This window comes from Chrysochloris asiatica, unplaced genomic scaffold, assembly GCF_000296735.1.
Source record: "Chrysochloris asiatica unplaced genomic scaffold, ChrAsi1.0 scaffold00016, whole genome shotgun sequence".
Taxonomy (NCBI): domain Eukaryota; kingdom Metazoa; phylum Chordata; class Mammalia; order Afrosoricida; family Chrysochloridae; genus Chrysochloris; species Chrysochloris asiatica.
This window is the reverse complement of record NW_006408534.1, coordinates 2,869,736-2,884,725: the sequence shown is the minus strand read 5'-3', so window position 1 is coordinate 2,884,725 and position 14,990 is coordinate 2,869,736. Positions and strand designations below refer to the sequence as shown.

General features: G+C 37.6%; 1 protein-coding gene across 4 annotated transcripts in view; it reads left to right on the top strand.

Annotated features, from left to right (window-relative positions):
* Window positions 1-14,990, top strand: part of LTBP1 (latent transforming growth factor beta binding protein 1) — a 636,211-nt gene that overhangs the window by 485,286 nt on the left and 135,935 nt on the right. For all 4 annotated transcript variants that reach the window (XM_006835152.1, XM_006835155.1, XM_006835154.1 and 1 more), the window contains one exon: window positions 4,122-4,244. In XM_006835152.1, the coding sequence (XP_006835215.1) occupies window positions 4,122-4,244 (123 nt within the window). The remainder of the gene's footprint in view (window positions 1-4,121; window positions 4,245-14,990) is intronic.

The window sequence follows — 14,990 nt, the reverse complement described above, 5'->3', positions numbered from 1 at the left end:
TGATGGATAGTGAAGTTGGATAGGGACCACCTTGCTTTCCAAGGCATTGATGCTGGAAGATTCTCCTAAGGACTGGAAGTAGTAACTATGGACAACAGGCCTAATGTTGTCATTACCTCCAAGGGCTCCACAAGTTTGTGTCCTTGACCAAGTTGAAGAACAGCATTGAAACCTCCGAAAATTTCTAAAGTAGAAGAATAACACTTTGATCATATTTGTCTTTTAGATTTCTCTGACTGCATACTGGATAATGGATTAGGGAGGACAAGGCTTTAGCTAGGAAAGCAAATATAAAAGACTATGGAGTAACCCATGTGAGAAAGAACGGTAACAGTAGAAATAAAATGAAGTGGGTGCATATGAGAGACATTTGAAAGAATTGATATGAGTTTGTGATTCATTGAATGTGAGGGAAGAAGGAGGGGAAGGAATCTAGAAAGGATGTTTCCCAGGTTTCTGATTTGGACATCTGAGTGGATAATGGTACCATATAGGGTATAGGGAATAAAAGCCAAAGGAGTAGACTGCAGGGGAAAGGTTTTGTTTGGAGCATGAAGAGTTAGAGGTGCCAGTAGGGCAGGAAATGGAAATGTCCCATATATTAACCAGCCTAGTATGCAGTTTAGGGGAGAGGTCTGGACTAAAATTACACTAAGTATGTTCCATGTCAGTTTCACCTTCCAAGAGTTTTTATGTGTGACTGCTCCCTAGACACCTTTCTGTATAGGAATTCCTTAGTGATATTTTACATGTACATATTTCCTCAAATGCATAATCTTTCATTAAAGCCAAGAACTCTTTTGGTTCATACTGTTCTATCTACATTTAAATGATTGACTTGACAGGATTTAGGTTCCATGTAATTATGCCTGTAATAAGTAAAGAAAAGAATAAACACACCAGGCTACCTTTGGCATTGTGCTTCATATTAATCACAGTAGTAGCCTACTAAAATAGAAATGTTATACATATCTCATAAATGGTAACCTTCAATGTCTCTTAATTTACTTTAAGAAAATATGGTCTTAGAAATGGATTTTTGCCATTACCTTGTACAGCCCGATAAATCATTGTATAGCCCTGGTGCATGAATAATGAGAGAGAGCAATCCATACATTTGTGAACTTGTGAACATTTTAGAAACCAAACCAGATACTGGACTTGACATTTTCCCGTTGCTGTCTGGAATTTCCATGCCTAGTGTCTATGCTCATTCTGTTCCATTATTTACTTTGGCTCCAGGGTTTGGCTGCTGCTTTCAAGTTGTTTGCTTTCAGTGTTTACAAAAGTGGATTCCCACAACCAAAGAGAGGAAGGATAATGAGTCAGTCTGAAGTACTATTTTTGTTGTCATAGGGTAGGGTCAATTCACACTAATTAGTGATATTTTGTGAAAGTGACAGAAAGCACCTTGGCAGGGCCAGTAGCTTGGCTCTTCTCAGTGTGTACACCACACACACACACACACACACACACACACACACCTTTGCCATAGTTTAGTAATACTCTATGTCGGAATTACATCTTGAGAAAGAATACAGTTGTAATAAAGGTAATGCCATCTGAATTCTGTATTACTGGATCAAGACTGAATCTTTGTTAATGTGTTTGTGACTCTGTCTGCAATATTAAGGAGCAGGACACTTTATGACTGTCTTCGGTGGTAGGCATTATAAGACAGAATGAAAGTAGTGAAGAGTCGTCTTCTCTTTTTGTCTCTCCCTTATGTTGAATTTGCTTTTATTCAGTTTTAAACTACTGTAAGACTGAGCTTAAATCCTGACTTTGTGTATGCACTTTCAGCACTTTGTGACTTAAGTTTTTCCTCTTTAAGGATTTGGTTACTGCTGCTCATCTATGTATCTGTCGCTTGGACTTAACTCTGTGGCATTAAAGTAGAGCACAGAACTCAATTTTTTTTTTTCCAATTTCTTTTATTATTTACTAAAACCATGTGGAGACCATGTCTGACTTCCCCTGACTTCACAAGGGGGCAAGAGAATCAAACTCAAAATCAGCCCAAGACCAGTTCCTATAAAGCAGAGGTCAGGCATGTTTCTACCCTACAAACTTCTTTACCCTGTTCTGACACCAATCATTCCTCCCACAGCACTCTCTACTTCACATCTGGGTTCAATAATCCATTGCAGTAGCCACACAGAACTCATATAACAATACTCAAGATTATGGGGTTTATTAGGAAAGTCAACAGGGTCCAAGTTAGGATCAAAAAACAACTCAGGACTCAGCAGTTCTCCAGTCAGGAAAGCCTCTTCTCTGCTGTACTGCAGACACACCTCACTCTTGTCTTTGGCTTCTCAGCCATGTGGTGCCTTGGCCTCTGTCCTAGTCACTGGGCGCAGAGCCCAGATCTGCTCTGTCTCTCCATGCCACCTCCTCTATCTTCTTCGTCTCTGCTGCTGTTGCTTTCCTGGACAGGGATCTCACACTTCACTCATGCTCTTTCTCCTTGATGGTCCTGGGATCTTCCCTGTGTGCTTCTGAGATGACCCCTTTTACAACTGACTGGAGGGTAAAACCAACCTACCCCAACCTTAGAGTCCTGTACACCTTACTTGCATGGTCCCACCCAATCACTTGGTGGGAATTAAGAAGACTTTGTATAGAAATGTCTTTCCAACTAAATTCAAGGTATCACATTATTAAATAGCAAAATTCTAGTAGAAGCTTAATCAATGGTTTTGAATAAATCAGTGAAAATGTAGGCAATTATTTTCAAGATAAATGTTCTTGTTATGTCCGTGGAGTCGGTTCCAACTCATAGTGACCCTGTACAGGGTTTCCGAGGCTGTAAATCTTTACGGGAGCAGAAATCCTCGTCTTTCTCCCTCGGAACAGCTGGTAGTTTTGAACTGCTGATTGTGAGGTTCGCAGCCCGATTCATAACCAATACGCCACCAGAGCTCCTTCAAGATAAATATTGTGTTAGAAAATTATAAAATCACAGATAAACTCATAATTCTAATTCTCTCTTTGTTCATCTGTTTCTATCGCTCGATTTAACTTTTTCAATGACAGAAGCATATAATTAGGTTGAAAGGATAAGCTTTGGAGTTATACTATCTGGACTCAAATCTCAGCATTTCTAACTCGGAACCCTTGAAAAAGCTATTGAATAATTAATTATGTTACTCGTATATATATATCATGTGAATATGTATTATATGTGTATAGATTATATATGTATATGAAGATTCTGAGGAGCCAGTGGGGCAGGAAATGGAAATGTCCAGTAGCTTGACCAGCCTAATGTATGAATTACAGTTTACACATATATACCTGAGGCCTTTAGTGTTTGCATGCAGTAAATACTTGATGAAGATTAGCTATTAGTATTTAATCTGCACTTTCCCGTATTCCACACCATCAAACTGTCAAGCAAGCTATGTTTCTCTTCTTAGATTGGTCTTTAGTGTACTGATTAGAGCCTTTTATTATAGTCTTTTCACAGTTATGTTAAAATTATTCTGTTAGTAGCCTAGGTTGCAAGGCATATATCTGCCTTCTGTGAACACTTATATTTTACCAAAGTTAATCAATTCCCTGAATAGGCCTCAACCCAAGTCTGATTCTATGTAAAGTTTTACTTTGGAGAGGTTATTATTCTAAAACCTCCCCTCTTCCCTGTTTGTCCATTTCCCCCGATCCCACTATGTTTTCCATTATATTTATTCATTGTGGTGGTGGTGTGCCGTAGAGTTGGTTCCGACTCATAGTGGCCCTGCAAAGTGTTTCCAAGGCTGTATATCTTTATGGGAACAGAGAGCCTCATCTTTCTCCAGTGGTGCAGCTAATGACTGATGGCCTTGAGGTTAGCAACCCGGACTCGTAACCACTATATTACCAGAGTGCTTATATTTATTCCTTTTTTAGTTCTTTTGCAGAAAGTAATCACTTAAAATATAGATCCATCAAACATTGAGCTCATAGCAGTTTTTTCTTGCCTCCTAAGGGTTAATTTTGGAAAGTTTATTTGAAAGAATCTGCCCATCTATTCAAGACTCACTGTTTCCATTTCTAACCAGACAATGTTATTCATGTTTTATTTCTTTTTATTTTTCTTTTATTTTTTTGCTTTTCATTATGCAACATTCTTCAAGATGTGGATGAATGCCTGGAACCAAACGTCTGCATAAATGGTACTTGTTCCAACCTTGAAGGCTCTTACATGTGTTCATGCCACCGGGGCTATAGCCCAACTCCGGACCGCAGGCACTGTAAAGGTAAATACTGCCATCAGAGTTCTGGGTTTCATTTGAACTTCAGTTAAGAATAGATTAGAGCAAGTAGCCTTAGAAAAGGGAATCATGCTACCTGTCATTTGTTTTGACTAAGCTATTTGGAGCACATTTTGCTTGGCATTCTTGAAAGTGGTTCCTCCTTGTGGTGAAATGCAGAGAGTATTTATTTATATAAAAGAACACAATGTATTTTTAGATAGTGTCTGTAAACCTCAGACTTATTTATTTACATTTTTCTGGTTATGAAAGCAATATAAGCAGTTGCACAATTCTGTGACTTGTCTAAAAAACCATTGAAATGCATGCTTGAAATAAGTGAATTATTTGGTAGGTAAATTATATCTCAATAAAGTTGCTCTTAAAAAATTACTGATGTTCACTGTGGGAAATTTAGGAATTTCAAAAAGGTAAAATGGATAAAGTAACACTCTTTTATGATCTCGTTTACAAACATTCAGCTTGTAATTATTTCAGTAGTTAAAATGATTTTCTGCGTATTATTCTATGTTTTTCTTTTTCACTTATCTATCATAAGCATTTTTCATTTATTCAAGGATTATATTGAAAGCTTGCATAATATTCCATTGTATTGGTATACCATGGTGATGGTGGTGGTGGTCGTGTGCTGTGGAGTTGGTCCCAACTCATAGCAACACTGTACGTACAGGGTTTCCAAGGCTGTAAATTTTTACGGGAGTAGAAAGCCTCATCTTTCTCCTGCAGAACAGCTGGTAGTTTCGAATTGCTGACCTTGAGGTTAGCAGCCTGATGTGCAACCACTATACTACCAAAGCTCCTTTGGTATACCATAGTTCATTTTTCAGGATTTTTTAAAACTATTCTTCACGTGTTGACCAAAACCATTTTTTGTCAACTTCTCATCGTTACATAAAAAACTTTAATAGGCCTCTTTTTTAATATAAACTTTTATCAGTTTTGAATTATTTCTTTATTCCTAAGAGTGAACTATTGAGAAAAATTTTCTGAATTAAAAAGAATATATTTTGAAATGTAAATAGTAATTTCTAATTAAAAACTGCACATTTAATTTTGTTGTTCAATATTTATTTTATATCCTTATCCCCTTTAATAATTCATTGAATGCTTCTAATTTTTAAATATTTATTTTATATATTTATTGAACATTTGTGTTTCCTCTTGTAAATTTGTGTTAATGTTTTTCTCCTGTATAAGGTTTCAAATTTTTTATAAATTACACACATATATATATGTGTGCGTGTGTATATATATATATATATATATATATATATATATTGTATATATATATTGTTGTTAAGTGCCTTGGAGTCGGTTCCGACTCATAGTGACCCTGCACAGGGTTTCTGAGGCTGTAAATCTTTACGGGAGAAGAAAGCCTCATCTTTCTCCCGCGGAACCGCTGGTAGGTTCAAACTGCTGACCTTGCGGTTCACAGCCCGATTCGTAACCACTACGCTACCAGAGCTCGCTCTCTCTATATATATATTTATAAAATACATGTGCAGAAGTATGCATGTACGTATATTGGCAGCTAGTTGCTGTCGAGTCAGTTCCACCTCACAATGACTGCACATGTATCAGAGTAAAGCTATGCTCTAGAGGGTTTTTGATCTGTTTGGAACTAGATCATCACTAGGCTTTTCTTCAAAGGTAGATCTGGATGAACTCGAGCCTTGTACATTTCTTACTTGTGCTACTTAGGTACTCTAAATACCCGTTTTTTCCTAGTAAAGGGCAAGTTTTCTAAGATTTTTCTAAATTCCTTTTATTTTATAATCATCTTGTTTTTGTTTTTAAAGTTGTGATTTTGAGTGAAAGTTCACAGGACAAATCATCAATTTTATATTCAACAACTCACATAGTTTGTTTCATTGCAATGATTATAATCCCCTACCATTCCTCTGTATTCATTTTAACTTTTAAAAAATCCAACAAAAAAACACTCAGGCATATATAATAATTTATACCACCAAAGGTCACATTTTGCAAGCCTGCCTCCTGGCCACCAGCTCTCAGTCCCTCTCTTCCCATGAATCTAGAGTCCTCAGCTGCTTCCTCTCTCCATGTCCTCATCTCTGCCTCCATCTCTGGTGTCACTGCTTCTCTGGATAAGGTCCCGCATTCTGTTTGTACTCTTCTCCCTTGATGGTTCTAGGTCCTCTGTTTCTGGACAGTAAGATTAACTGCTCCCCTGTTTTTGTTACAAAACTTGTATCTTTACAATTGTAACAGGCTCAATTAGTCATGATAACAAATACTATTGAATCATAAGAATCTCATCCCCATCTCTTTTCACCAGACCCATCTAGACAAGATGAAAACTATTCTGTGGAGACCCTATCTTCCCCTACACACTCTTAAACTTAACTCCCTCTAGAAAATTTGTAAACCAGTCACCCCATCATTTTAGGTAGCCAGTGTCTAAGCTGCCCATCCCTATCAGCCTGTATACAAGAGGAGATAGCACTGATACTTGATGTGAAGACGCCTTCCCTCTCTTGGTATTTTGAGCTGCTACATCCATGAGTATAGGCCAAGTTCATCAAATTGTAGCAATTTACCCTCGTTTCCTTTAATCAAAAAAAAAATTTTTTTTTTAATCATCCTCTAGTTGAGTTCTGATTATCAAGCCATCAAGGCTAGGTCAAGTGGGTGCTACCTGAAAATTTGGGTGTTCTTTTGCATCTCCCCTCATTTCATATTGGATATTGGCTGTATGATTTACTCTTAGTTCTAGCCCTCTGTGGCTGTGTCCTTATCCATGGGCTCAGGTGTCCCCAGGTCTCACCACACTTTGGACCAACCTCTTCTCTTTCTCATCTCCAAGTCAACAGGAGTCAATGGACCATGTTTGAACTCAGCCCACTTCTTCATTGCTGCCGTTCCCCCACTTCCACTCACCAATAGCCTAATGTGGTTGCCAGCAACCTTACATGCCTGCTCATGTGTTCCCTTTGAGTTTCAGTCTTATAGGGGTTTTTGTCCTGAAGGGCCTTGATTGCTTGCTTGATGGCTTCCTAGCAAACAACTTGCTTGTTCTTGTAGTTGCCGATCATACTGCCATTTCTGGTTTGTGTTTTTCCTGCTGATCTTTCTTTGAAGATGTATCTTCTGGCCCCCTAGCTATTTAATTATCTTGTTTTAAAGAGTTTTTGTCTGTGTTCAGATCTACAGAGTGCTTTATAATTTCTGTTTTCTCCCATTACTTTTATACTTAAAAAATATGCCCTGCTCCTTCAAAGGAAAAAAGGAGGCAATAAATAAGACATTTTTTTTCTTTCCTGATTAATTTTCTCATTGTAAGTAGGTGTTTTGGTGTGGCACTGTAGGGTAAGCGCTGGACTACTAAACATCAGGTTGATGGTTAAGATCCACCAGATAGATACTCCTCGGAAACCCTATACAAGGTCACTATGAATCCAAACGAACTCCACAGTGCTTATCAGCAGCAACAAGAAATACTCTAGGGTGATAATTAACAGCCAGTTGTAAACAGGACACATGCCCGTGTCCTATAAGAACTGTCGTATCTCCTCCTGGTGATAGAGAATTTCTAGGCATTTGAAATTTATGCCTTATCCTTTCCTGGAGTCCTGGTGTGGCTCTACAGGTTAATGCGCTGGACTGCAAAGTGGGTTTGAACTGCAACGTAGGTGGTTCAAGTTATTTTTTGTTAAGCCTTCTTTTTTTCCTGAAAAATATGGGGGATAATGGTACCTAGATAAACACTGGACTGCTCACCCCAAGGTTGGTGGTTCAAACTCACCAGCCACTTCTTGTCCAGGGTTACTGTGTGTCAGAACTGACTTGATGGCACTAAACAACAAGTAGGGTTAATGTTGTTATTTGTTAAATTGGTGGCATAAATAAAGTTCTGTTAAAGCCAAGAAGTATGTGAGTAATTCTGTTTTTGTGCTTTTGGAAAAGCTTTACAGAGCTGTTGTTATTTGAAATTGGTTTTAAAATAATGAATTCAAAGGGAAGATAATCTTAATAGGTTGAGAAAACAGCATTTGCCAAAGCTTAGAGGTGGGAGAGGACAGTCACCTCCAGTTGCTATTTAACTTTGTCCTTTGCTCTGGTTCTAATGATTTGTCTCCATTACTGTCTGGGGTAGCATCAGTAAGATTCTCATCTTCTTTAGAAACCCACCTCTGGGCTAGTGTTTTCCTTCCATCTATATCAAAGCACTTCCTTTTGCTTTAATAAGTTATGTAACTTATTTTTATTATTGGATAATCATTTCCCATAGCACACCAACTCATGGATACCAAACCCATCCAAGATCATAAATCTTTTCCCTTTTCGACATCCCAGATACCCTGCCAATCTCACCTTGCTGACAGTCAGAAGCATCTACTTTGTCTTCACCTCACTACACGTGCTGTCAATTTTCTTCAGATTGGAAATACAGTTTAATTTTTAATTAATTACATTTACTGTTTTCCTCAACCGCATTGTATCAGCACACTTTTGCTTTGCATGTCCTAATTTTATAAATGCCTAAGGAAATTATATTTTTAATATGAGTTGAACTTGTCACTTGTAAAAAGTTCTTTAAAGAAATAGGTTTCATGGGGAATAACATTTTCTCTTCATCTCTTGGCACAAAAGAAAGAAAACATTTGTCTGGTAAGCTTGTTTTACTTAGAAAGCTTTCTTTTGTCTTAGGAATTTTGTCTCCCATCAGCAAAGGGGGGAAAAAAAAAGTAATATCTAGAATTAGGCAGCTTCTGTTCCCCTTGGTCATTTTAAAGGTGAAAAGATCACTTTGTTCAAGATAACTGGTCTGCCTCCAGTTATTCCAAGTGTGTATGTCATTACTTACAATGAATTACTTCTGACAGCCTTCTTAACACAAATGAGTAACGTATGTAAGATGTCTGGCATACCCTGACAGTATTTGGAATAGGTGGTACATTCTTACTGCAAACATCTTCACTTGAGAACGCGTCATTTGTCTTCTATGAGAAAGGCAAAAAGAGTCCAAAGTACTACAGATGTTTTCATACATGATGTGGGGTCCAGGCAGCTGCATGAGCTATTTTGGGTCACAACTTATGTTCCAAGTATTTTATAGAATGTTCTAAAATGCGATACTCTTTGCCTTGTTGTTGTTGTTGTTAAGTGCTATTGAGTCAGTTCCAACCCATAGCCACCCTGTATAGAGTTTCCAAGGAGCAGCTGGTGAGCTTGAACCGTTGACCTTGCAGTTCAAATGGCTTTGCAGTCTGACACATTAACCCACAGTGCCACACCAGGATTCCACTCCTAAAGCCATGAAGCATTGGAAAGGTGGAAAATAGCTTTTAAAATAACATTTAGCTGGCTTATTTCTGTATTCAAAAGCAATAGTTGGCAGCTAAACTAATTATTTTTAAATTCCAATAACACATTCAGTAAATTGAGCAAAAGTTTGTAGTCAATTAAAGTAATTGCTATGAAAACTTAAATTAAAAATTATGATTTCTGAATTCCAGTTATATTTGTAGGTTGGGTGAACTATTTCAGGTAACATGTTGTAATCAGTATAACATTTGAAAGGCTAATGTCTCATTAGAAGTTGGGAAATGCATCTTTGCCCAGAAAACAGATAGTTGTCAATAACACTTGAGGGAAAGAACTGTGTAGTTAATTGTGTGCTCCTGACAGAAATTGTTAATTGTATTTTTATTAAGATATTTTTAGAAGAAAGGAATGTCATACATTAATCTTTATGACAAAGTTAATTGTTTTTAATTTGCTTATTTTATTTATTAATTACATTTATATTAAGATTCCTTTCTCTCTCTAAGCATACAAGTAGTCCCCAACTCATGACAGAATTGAGTATGACAGCTCCATCATAAGTCAGTTCTGATGTAAGACCTCTATTTTTAAATAACTATGTTGTGAATTGTGTAAAGGTTTACAGAGCACATCATCAGTTTTGCATTCAACAAACTATGTTGTTCATTTCATTTCAATAATTGCAATTCCCATGATGGAATGTCCCTAATTCCGCTTCCTCCCTGTGACTGTTGCTTCCATTCTGTCTTTCCCAACCCTCTGAATTTTGTCCTTAGGTAAATGTTGCCCCTTTGATCTTAATGGTAGACCATTCTATGGTGTGCATACCTCATAGTGTTGTACCTCCCCCTATATATACTTAGCTACTGAGCCATAATTGTGAATTCAGTTCCAGACCTAAAGGAACACAGTGTGCGGTTCCCTCAGGCTCTTTCTGACCATTAAATCCAGTCTTTTTAAATAAAATTTTGAGTTTTGTTTCATATTTTCTCCCATTCTATCCAGAACCTTCTAATGTTTCAGAATAGTTGGTAGTGGTAGCTGGGCATTGTCTAGTTCTGATCTCATTGTCCTGGAAACTTATATTCACATGTTCCATTAGTCTTTTGGACTAATTGATTCTAAGCATCTTCAATTTTCATCACTCTTTCCCCTACACATGGAGAAACAAATAGTTTCATCTTAAATGGTCTCATATTTGTCCTTTTGTGATTGACAAATTTCACTCAGCATAATGTCTTCTAGGTTCATCCATATTTATGATGTGTTTCACAGATTAGTTGTTCTTCATTGTTGCTTAGTATACCATTGTGTATATGTACTTACGTTTGGTTATCCATTCTTCCATTGGTAGGCATTGAGGACACCTCTGTATTTGCTATTATGACTAATGCTACAATGAACATGGGTATGCATATAGCTGTTCATGTCACGAATTTATTTCTGGAGGATATATGCCAAGTATACTATGTCATATGATACTTCTGTTTCCAACTTTTAAAGGATGCATCATGCAATAATTTGTCCAGAGAATCCTTCAATAACAAAAGTCGAGGCTTGAATTTTTTCTTCAGGTCCTCCAGCTTGAGAACTGCAGAGCGTGTTCTTCCTTTTTGGTTTTCTGACTCCAGATCTTTGCACATTTTGGTGTAATATTTGGCTTTATCTTCTAGAACTGACCTTTGAAATTTTCTGTTCAGCTATTGTACCTCCTCATTTCTTCCATATGCTTTAGCATCTCTACGCTGGAGAGCAAGTTTCAGTGTCTCTTCTGACATCCATTTTGACCTTTTCCTTCTTTCTTGTCTTAATAACTTATTGTTTTCTTCATGTATGATGTTCTTGATGTCATCCCACAACTCTTCTTTCTGGTCTTTGGTCTTTAATGTTTAATGTATCAAATCTGTTCTTCAGATGATCTCCAAATTCAGGCGGGATATATTCAAGGTCATATTTTGGCTCTCGTGGACTAGTTTTCATTTTCTTCAACTTCAGTTTGAATTTGCATATGAGCAATTGATGGTCTGTTCCACAGTCTGCTCCTGGCCTTGTTTTGACTGATGATATGGAGCTTTTCCATCGTCTCCTTCCACAGATGTAGTAAATTTGATTTCTATGTATTTCATCTGGTGACGTCCATGTGTACAGTCATCTCTTATCCTGTCTAAAGAAGGTATTTGAAATGAACAAACTCCCTGAAAGGGCAGAGGAGGAGAATAGATGAGATGCAAGGAAGAATCAGTGAACTGGAAGGCAACTCTCTAAACACCACTTAGAAGAACAAACCCAAAAAAGGGTAAAAAATTCAGAGGAAGGTCTAAGATTCATGTTGGACAACATGAAGAGGAATAACCTAAGAATTATTGGCATTCCAGAACAAAATGAGTCACACGAGTCCACAGAGGAAATAGTCGAAGAGCTATTGAAAGAAAATTTCTCTAACATCCTCAAGGGCAAAAAGATAGAAATACAAGAAGCCCAATGAAGTTCAGGAAGGGTGGACCCCAAAAGAAAATCACCAAGACGTATCATAATCAAACTCTCCAAACTCAAAGACAAGGAGACACTCCTGAAAGCAGCAAGAGAAAACAGAAGGGTCACATACAAAGGCAAACAAGTCAGACTAAGCTCAGACCTCTCAGCAGGAACCATGCAAGCGAGAAGGCAATGGGGAGACATATATAAAACCCTGCAAGAAAAGAAGATGGATGGAATACACAGCGTCACTGTATCTAAAGGAAATGGTTGATGTTAATCCATTTCAAGGAATAGCATATGATCAAGAGGCCATGATACTGAAGGAGGAAGTCTAAGGTGCATTGAAGGAATTGCCAAAGAACAAGGCACCAGGAATTGATGGAATAAAAATTGAAATCTTTCAAGAAAGTGAGGAGACACATGAGGCACTCACTGATCTATGCCAAGAAATTAGGAGGACAACTATCTGGCCGACTCATTGGAAGAGATCCATATTTGTGCCCATTCCAAAGACAGGTGACCCAATGGAATGTGGAAATCATTGGATATTATCTTTGATATCCTACGCAAGTAAAGTTTTACTAAAGGTAATACAGAAACGGCTGCAAACATACATTGACAGAGAACTTCCAGAGGTTCAAGCCAGATTCAGAAGAGGACATGGAATGAGGGATATCATTGCTTATAGCCGATGGATCTTGGCTGAAAGCAGAGAATACCAGAAAGATGTTTAACTGTGCTTTATTGACTACACAAAGGCTTTTGATTGTGTGGATTATGATAGGCTATGGACAACATGGGTAAGTATGAGTATTCCAGAACACTTAATTGTGCTCATGAGGAATCTGTACCTGGACCAAGAGACAATTGTTCGAACATAACATGGGAACACTGAATGGTATAAATTTAAAAGGGTGTGCAACAAGGTTGCATTCTTTCACCATACTTAATCAACATGTGTGCTGAGCAAATAATCCGAGACACTGGATTATATGAAGAAAAACTTGGTATCAGGGTTGGAGGAAGACTCATTACAACCTGCGATAATGCAGATACAACCTTGCTTGCTGAAAGTGAAGAAGACTTAAAATATTTACTGATGAAGAGCAAAGACCACAGCCTTCAGTATGGATTACAATTCAGTGTAAAGAAAACAAAAATCCTCACCCCTGGACAAATAACAACATTCTTATCAACGGAAAAAAGATTGAAGTTGTCAAGGACTTCATTCTTTTTGGATCAACTATCAACACTCACGAAAGCATCAGTCAGTAAATCAAATGACATATTGCATTAGGCAAATCTGCTGCACAAGACCTTTTTAAAGTGTTGAAGAACAAAGATGTCAGCTTGAGAACTAAGGTGCGTCTGACCCAAGCCATGGTATTTTCAATAACCTCATGCATGCGAAAGCTGGACAGTGAATAAGGAAGACCGTAGGAGAATTTATGCTTTTGAGTTATGGTGTTGGAGGAGAATATTGAAAGTGTCATAGGCTGCCAAAAGGACCAACAGATCTGTATTGAAAGAAGTGCAGTCGGAGTGCACCTTGGAGGTCAAGATGGCCAAACTTCATCTCTCATACCTCGAACATATTGTCAGGCGGAACCTGTCGCTGAAGAAGGATATTATGTTTGGTAAGGTGGAGGGTCCAAGAAAAAGAGGAAGACCCCCCCATCTAGATAGATTGGTAAAGTGGCAGCATCAGTGGTCTCAAGCTTGGTAACAAAAGTGAAATTGGCCAGGATCAGGCAGTGTTTCGTGCTGCTTTGCATAAGGTCGCTGTGAGTTGGTACGGAGTCAATGGCACCTAACAACAACAACATTAATGCTGGGGTAAAATTTATTATCATTGTTTTTATTTGCATCTCTCTAAGGAGCTCTTCTGGTGTGGCACTGTGGGTTAATGCTCCAGACTGCAAAGCCATTTGTACCGCAAGTTCGGCAGTTCAAGCTCACTATTTGCTCCTAGGAAACCCTATACAGGGTTGCTATGGGTCGGAACCGACTCGACAGCACTTAACAACAACAACAGCAAGGAGCTCTTCTAGATTTTTAAATTTGTTGGAATACACTTCTTCGCATTATTATCCTTTATTTCTTTTGGCTCTGACGTGATGTCAGCTATATCATTTCTTATTCATGTTCTTTGCATTCTTCTCCTTCTTTTCTCTTGTAAGATTTGCCATTGGTTTGTTGATTTCATTAATTCTTCCAAAGAACCAACTTCTTGTCTTGTTGATTTCTATTTTTTTCTTTTCTGTTTTGTCTATTTCTGCAGTAATTTTTACTGTTTTTATTCTGGTGACAGTAGACTTATTTTGCTGCTCTTTTTTGAATTGTTGGAGATGCTGGATTAATGTATCGATTTTGGTTCTTTCTTCCTTTTGGATATATATGTTTTTTATTTCACTCAATTGCCTTATGAGTATTGCTTTTGCTATGTCCTAAAGGTTTTGGTATGTTGTGTTTTCATTCTTGTTTGATTCAAGGAATTTTTGTTTCAATTTTTATTCTGTTACTCATTACCTTTAAAGCAGGGTATTGTTAAATTTTTATATATTTGATTTTTTTCTCTTGACCTGCCTATTTTTGGTTTCTAATATAGCGTCTTGATCTGAGAAGATGCTTTGTAGTATTTTGATGTTTTAAAATTTACTGAGGCTTGTTTTGTAGCCTAATATATGGTCTATTCTAGAGAATGGTCCATGTACACTGGAAAAGTATGTGTATTGTACTTTTCTTGGGTTGAGTGTTCTGTGTATGTCTGTGTGTTGTTTAATTGTGTTGTTTAGTTCTTCTGTGTCTTCGTTGAGTTGCTTTCTAGTTGTTCTGTCATTCATCAAAATGGTGTATTAAAACCTCCTACTACTGCTGTGTTGTTGTTGTTACATGTCACTGAGTCTGTTCCAACTGATATTAACCCTGTATGCAGTTTCCAAGGAGTGGTGGTGAGTTTAA